The sequence below is a fragment of the Borostomias antarcticus genome (assembly GCF_949987555.1).
Source record: "Borostomias antarcticus genome assembly, chromosome: 11".
Taxonomy (NCBI): Eukaryota; Metazoa; Chordata; class Actinopteri; order Stomiiformes; family Stomiidae; genus Borostomias; species Borostomias antarcticus.
The window spans coordinates 2,091,879-2,099,378 of record NC_140244.1 but is presented as its reverse complement, the minus strand read 5'-3'; the positions used below and the strand labels follow the sequence as shown (position 1 = coordinate 2,099,378).

The window sequence follows — 7,500 nt, the reverse complement described above, 5'->3', positions numbered from 1 at the left end:
TTTCTCTCTCTCTCCCTCTCTCCCTGACCCCTAGGATCGAGTTGAGGTCAACGGGGGTGTCCTGAAGATTGTCAACTTGGCCATAGCGGATTCCGGGATGTATCAGTGCGTCGCGGAGAACAAACACGGCACCGTCTACTCCAACGCCGAGCTCAGGGTCGTAGGTGAGAGGTCACAGGGGCCAGGGGTCAAAGGTCAAATTAGGAGAAGAAGACAGCTGAGTATTGGATACCGTGCCTTTTACTGAGTTAATTCTATAGATTCTTGAACTCCATTGTTTCGATTGATGGATGAGTTATCGTTCCTTTACTATTATTAAACCCAGGTCTCTAAGTGTCGTCTAGACCCTAGTGTCGTCTAGACCCAGTCCTAGAACTGTTCGTCCGGATTTCATCCTTGCTCTCCTCCCTCTCTCCTCCCTCCTCTCCCCCTCACCTCCCTCCTCTCTGTTTCCGCTTCCTCTCTCCCTCTTTCTCTCTCCTCCCCCTCCCTCTTCGCCCTCCTCTCTGTCTCCCCTCCCTCTCCCTCTTTCTCTCTCCCCTTCCCCTCCCTCTCCCCCTCCCCCTCCCTCTCCCCCTCTCCTCCCCCCTCATCCCCCTCTCCTTTCCTCCTCCCCTCTCCTCTTTCCATCCCTCTCCCCCCTCCTCTCCTCCCCTCCTCTCCCCCTCCTCTCTCCCTCCCTCACCCCCTCCTCTCTCCCTCCCTCCCCCCCCTCCTCTCCCCTTCCCTCTCTCCTCCTCTAGTCCACCCTCCAGACTTCCGGTCCAACCCGGTGAGGAGGCTGGTCCCGGCCGCCCGGGGAGGTCAGGTGAAGTTGGAGTGTCGTCCGCGCGCCGCCCCCAAACCCACCCTGTTCTGGAGCCGGGGGACCGAGCTGCTCACCAACAGTAGCAGGTACACACACACACACACACACACACACACACACACACACACACACACACTAGAGATGCGAATATTGCGGATATATCCGCGACATTTGGGTGGGCCAATAAAAATCAACATTGTGATTAATTTCGGGTGGATTGCAGGTGGATTTGTCAGTTATATTCGTATTTAATAACTACTATAATTATATATATTTATTATAACAACTGCGAGAAAGCGTGAGACCTGCCAGCAGCTCACTCTAATACCCTCGACCACTTCGTCAACCGAGATCCTGCGAAAGCGAGCCTATAATCTTTAAATTGTTTAAGTCAAGAAAGCGCCTATATGAAAAGCGAATGAACACGAACGGCTGGACATAATTTAAATGTAAATACAATAACTTCCTGTTTGGCGGGTTGGGGGCGGGTCTTTACACTTTAGCAGATAATTACATCGGGTGGGTGGCGGGGGGATGATTGATGAGTGCACGCGGATTCAGAGATGCTCAAACTCCATCTGTGCATCTCTAACACACACACACATGCAAACACACACACAAACACACACACACGGACACACTCTCATGTGTGAGTGTGTGTGCATGTGCGTGTGCGCTTGCGTGTGTGTTTGGGGGGGGGAGGGATCGTAATGAAATGAGATCTAAAGAAAAAGTGTTGTCCTCCATGTCAATGTGCCCAACTGTAGGAATCTCTCAGATATTCAGACCCTGAGTCCATCTTTCATGAGAACTCACGTAAGATCGCCCCAAAATACTCTAAATATTAAAAATGACAGCACTGAAGTGGAAAGGTTTTCTCCGTTATCTGCAGTAAATCTTAAGATTTCGTTGAGAAGTGTCACTCAATGAATGCATCTTCACCCGGATATTGTAAGGTATATAGCCGGGATAAAATTGGTTAAATAAATAGACAGTTGTGAGGCTTTGGAGTCCAGCTGGGGTCACTCTGGGCCTTCTGGAACGTTCTCTCCCCCAGGGTGACGGTCACTCCCAACGGGGTCCTGTGGATTCACAACATCAGCCGCGCTGACGAGGGCAAGTACACCTGCTTCGCTGAGAACTACCTGGGCAAGGCTAACAGCACCGGACACCTGTCTGTGAGAGGTACACACACACACACACACACACACACACACGCACACACACACACACACACACACACACACACACACACACACACACACACACACACACATAGACACACACACACACGCACACACACACACACACACACACACACACACATACACACACACACACGTACACACACACACACACACACTCCAAAATATTGTACACTAATGTTGATTTTAAGGTCACTGCATGCAAATGAAGAAAAATCCCTTAGTTGCTCATACACACACACACACGCACACACACACACACACACACACACATACACACACACACACATACACACACACACACACACTCCAAAATATTCTACACTAATGTTGATTTTAAGGTCACTGCATGCAAATGAAGAAAAATCCCTTAGTTGCTCATACACACACACACACGCACACACACACACACACACACACACACACACACACACACTCCAAAATATTCTACCCTAATGTTGATTTGAAGGTCACTGCATGCAAATGAAGAAAAATCCCTTAGTTGCTCATACACACACACACACACACGCACACACACACACACACACACACACACATACACACACACACACACACACACACACACACACACACACACACACACACACACACTCCAAAATATTCTACCCTAATGTTGATTTGAAGGTCACTGCATGCAAATGAACAAATCCCATCATCAACTTCCCATCATTTTCTGTCCTTATATTTCTACCCTCTCTCCATCCACTCTTCCTCCTCTTCCTCCTCTTCCTCCTCCTGTTCTGTGGTCCCTCCCCTCTCTCCATCCACTCCTCCTCTTCCTCTCCTCTCTCTCCCGCCCCCCCAGACGCCACTAAGATCACCCTGGCGCCCTCCAACGCCGACATCAACCAGGGGGAGAATGTGACGCTGCAGTGCCACGCCTCCCACGACCCCACCATGGACCTCACCTTCACCTGGGCCCTCAACGCAGCCCTGCTGGACCTGGAGGACCCCGCCGGGCCGTACCACCGCGTGGAGGGAGTGAGTCTGCCAGCACACTAAGGACCGTACCACTGTAGACAATAGGGGGAGACGTAGATACAAACCGGTGATAAACCCATGAATCAGACCAAGTTATTTCGTTTTCATTTTCAAACATTTATTTATACTCGTGAAGCAGATATAAGGTTTCCCTCATTTACAGTGATGACGAGTTTACACAGAGACACAAATATCAACAAAAGAAATGCGATAATAATAATAATAATAAAAAATAATAATAATAAGTACTTAGGTCTAGAGCCATGGATTTTAACTGTAAGGTATTCCAAGTATAAGGAGCATCATGGACAAAAGCAGCCCTTCCAAGTTCGAGGAACCCTGAGAACAAGCCGATCATTTGATCGGGTCTGGTAGGGGCCAAGGCTCCAGTCCAACAGAGACGAGATGTAAGGTGGAAGTTTACCGATAATGTCTTTGAAAATAAACAGATACCAGTAATAGTTACACCTTAGAGAAAGAGATGGCCAGCCCACCTTATGACACAGAACACAGTGGTGAGTGTCATATCTATCACCCATAATACATCTGGTCAGATTAACAATGGCTTCCTGAACAGTATCCTTATACTTTGGAGTTAAGTGCTTCTTAACTCGTTCGGGAAACCCGGCCAATATCATTAATACAGATGGTGAAAAGGACAGGACCCAACACTGATCCTTGGGGCACACCTTTAGTTGAAGACAGGAAATCAGATTGGATGTTACCTTGATTTCACACACTGACACCTTGATGACAGATAATCCTGAAACCAGTCACAAGCATCTCTATCTAAACCAATACTAGATAGTCTGTTTGAAAGCAGCTGGTGATCGACTGTATCAAATGCTTTTGATAGATCTACAAAGAGGGAAGCACAGTGTTTCCTGTTGTCTAATGCCCAGATTATGTCATTAGTGAGATGAGTGACAGCTGAAATGGTGCTATGATTATCTCTAAATCCAGATTGGAGAAGACTTAAAACTGAGTGACTTGAAATAAACGATTTTAATTGGTTATTTATCAAGGTCTCCAGAACTTTGGCTAGGCATGGTAAACTTGAGACAATTATCCAATTTATTCCTCTCACCTCCTTTGTGCAACTGGGCAGATTTCCAAACCTGAGGAACTATACCTGACGCAATGGAGAGATTAAAAATGTATGATAACGGCCCACTAATGGTTTTTAGCCGTTTTATGCAGGGATCCTTGTCATGTAAACAGGGCCTAAAAAGGCTTGGGCATTAAAAGATCGAAGACAATGCGTGGTCGTGTTTTCACCAGTTTAGTACCCAGATAGCAAGCGGATGTGTAATGATTCTGGGCCATATATGGGCCGGAACTAAGCCACAAGGGCCAGATCTGGCCTGTATATGGCCCAGATCCGCTTGCTATCTGGGTAGTTCTAACGCAAGCCGTAGGACAGTGGTCGCTTATCCTCAAATCAAAAACACCACAAGCAGAGATCCTGTCAAATCTGTTGGAAAAGATTAAATCAATAACGGTGGATTTATCATAATTTTTTGGGATTGGGCCTAGTGGGCTCAGTAGCCAACGGAGACAGACAGAGATTACCACTAGCTTCCTTCAGGGAACCACTAGCTTCCTTCAGGGAACCACTAGCTTCCTTCAGGGAACCACTAGCTTCCTTCAGGGAACCACTAGCTTCCTTCAGGGAACCACTAGCTTCCTTCAGAGAACAAGAAGCAACACTCTGCCAGTAGAAGGGAGATCAAACCACAGTTGTTTGACATTACATTTACATACAATTTGAATGTAAGACCCTGGTGGAGTGTACCATTTGAATGTAAGACCCTTGTGGAGTGTACCATTTGAATGTAAGACCCTTGTGGAGTGTACCATTTGAATGTAAGACCCTGGTGGAGTGTACCATTTGAATGTAAGACCCTGGTGGAGTGTACCATTTGAATGTAAGACCCTTGTGGAGTGTACCATTTGAATGTAAGACCCTTGTGGAGTGTACCATTTGAATGTAAGACCCTTGTGGGGTGTACCATTTGACTGTAAGACCCTTGTGGAGTGTACCATTTGAATGTAAGACCCTGGTGGAGTGTACCATTTGAATGTAAGACCCTGGTGGAGTGTACCATTTTGTGAAGGAAAGCATGAAGCTTCTTTGACGCCAGTATATACTGTCAGAATTCCACTGCAAATGAGATTACCGATTAATGTTCCATCTCGCAAACGGCAGTTCATGTCTTGTCTTTGTAGAGTGAAGAAGTCAGTTGATAGGATGTGTCACGGCCATCGGCTATGGTGGGGCGTTTAGACAGAATTAGCCTCTCCACAAGACGACTGGGTCGGAGTCACACATTCACTGCCAACCCATCCGTGTTTTAATTTGGATAATGTTCAATGCAGCGTTGGTTGAAATTGAATTATCTTTCAATTCATATGAGCTTCTGAGCTGGTTAATGATAACGAGTACTAAACACCTGCACCTTTATTACTGCTCTCTCTCTCTCTCTCGGTCTCTCTCTCTATTGCTCTCTCTCTCCATCTCTACCTTCTCTTTCTCTCTTTGCCTCTTTTCTTCTCTTCTTTTCGTCTCTCTCTTTCCAATTCCGCTCCCCCTCTCTCCCTACCCTCTTAGACTCTCCTTCACCCCTCTCTCTCTCTCACACGCTTGCTCTCTCTCTCTCTCTTTCTCTCTCTCCCATTCTCTCTCACACACGCTTGCTCTCTTTCTCTTTCTCTCTCTCCCATTCTCTCTCTCTCTCTCACACACGCTTGCTCTCTCTCTCTCTTTCTCTCTCTCCCATTCTCTCTCTCTCTCTCTCTCTCTCTCTCTCTCAAGCACAAACACGCACAGTGGCGTATTTAGGCATGGGCAACATGGGCATCTCGGGGGGGGGGGGGCGGCAAGAGGAGCAGAAAAAAAACTCTGCGAATCTCCACGCAAAGAAACCCCCCCACCCCCCCCCCCCCGTCAAATCACACGTCATTCAGAATTGCCTGCAAAACGAAACTGAAAGTGTTCCATCTCACTGCGTCGGCCCGGGGCCGGGGGGGGGGGGGGGGGCGTAGCGGGGGATCGCCCAGGGTGGCATATAAGATAGAAAACGCTGCTGCACACACACACACACACTCACTCTTCTTACTCACACTTATCCCCCCCCCCCGCAGAAGGAGACCATCGGAGACATGCTGATCGTGAGCGGGCAGCTGGGCCAGGCCGGGACCTACACCTGCACAGCCCAGACCGTGGTGGACAGCGCCGCCGCCTCCGCCAAACTGGTGGTCCGAGGTACGTCCAGGGAACGTCCAGGGAACGTCATAGCTCACACGTCCAGTTTCAGCTCACAGTTTTACTTGTAGCGGGCTTACAGCGCAAAAGTTACATAATAGTAGCTTTTGTTAAATATTCTACAATTTCCCTTCGGGGATCAATGATCAATAATCTATCTATCAAATCAAACTTTATTTGTATAGCACGTTTCATACACAGAGGCAACACAATGCGCATTACAGAGAGCAATGGGGGGTCTATCTTTCTATCTATCTATTTATCTATCTATCTATCTATCATCTATCTATTTATAATCTATCTATCTATCTATTTATCTATCTATAATCTATATCTATCTATCTATCTATCATCAATCTATCTATCTATCCAACTATCTATCTAACTATCATCTATCTATCTATCTATCTATCTATCTATCTATCTATCTATCTATCTATCTGTCTGTCTGTCTGTCTGTCTCTGTCTGTCTGTCTGTCTGTCTGTCTGTCTGTCTGTCTGTCTGTCTGTCTGTCTGTCTATCTATCTATCTATCTGTCTGTCTGTCTGTCTGTCTGTCTGTCTGTCTGTCTGTCTGTCTGTCTATCTATCCATCTATCTATCTATCTATCTATCTATCTATCTATCTATCTATCTATCTGTCTGTCTGTCTGTCTGTCTGTCTGTCTGTCTATCTATCTATCTATCTATCTATCTATCTATCTATCTATCTTTCTATCTATCTAGAATGCTCTAATCTATGCTCTGTGTAATGTTCCAGGCCCTCCGGGGCCCCCTGGAGGTCTGGTCGTGAAGAACGTTGCGGAGACGTCGGTTGAACTGCGCTGGAGTCGTGGCTATGACAACCACAGCCCGATCGGGAAGTATGTCATCATGGGACGCTCCCTGCTCACGTCTGGATGGAAGACGATGAGGACAGGTAAGTCTGTGTGTGTGTGTGTGTGTGTGTGTGTGTGTGTGTGTGTGTGTGTGTGTGTGTGTGTGTGTGTGTGTGTGTGTGTGTGGGAGGGGGGACGGGCCGGGGGTTACATGTGTGCTTACATGTTTTCCTTTGACGTTTAGACAAAATATACGACGAACCAATCACACCCCCCCCCCTTACCCCTCTGTCTCCGCCCCCTCAGAACCAGCCAACATCGAAGGCAACGCCGAGTCGGCTCGCGTGATTGGCCTGCTGCCCTGGATGGACTACGAGTTCAGCGTCATCGCCAGCAACATCC

The 7,500-nt window shown here is 47.4% G+C and overlaps 1 protein-coding gene across 1 annotated transcript in view; it reads left to right on the top strand.

Annotated features, from left to right (window-relative positions):
• Positions 1-7,500, top strand: part of cntn2 (contactin 2) — a gene marked incomplete at both ends in the record, with an annotated part of 25,548 nt that overhangs the window by 9,651 nt on the left and 8,397 nt on the right. Inside the window, 7 exons of the mRNA XM_084446293.1 lie at positions 35-164; positions 744-894; positions 1,866-1,993; positions 2,840-3,015; positions 6,160-6,280; positions 7,041-7,199; positions 7,405-7,500. The exon at positions 7,405-7,500 is cut by the window's right edge and continues 54 nt beyond it. Coding sequence (XP_084302419.1) covers positions 35-164; positions 744-894; positions 1,866-1,993; positions 2,840-3,015; positions 6,160-6,280; positions 7,041-7,199; positions 7,405-7,500 — 961 coding nt within the window. The remainder of the gene's footprint in view (positions 1-34; positions 165-743; positions 895-1,865; positions 1,994-2,839; positions 3,016-6,159; positions 6,281-7,040; positions 7,200-7,404) is intronic.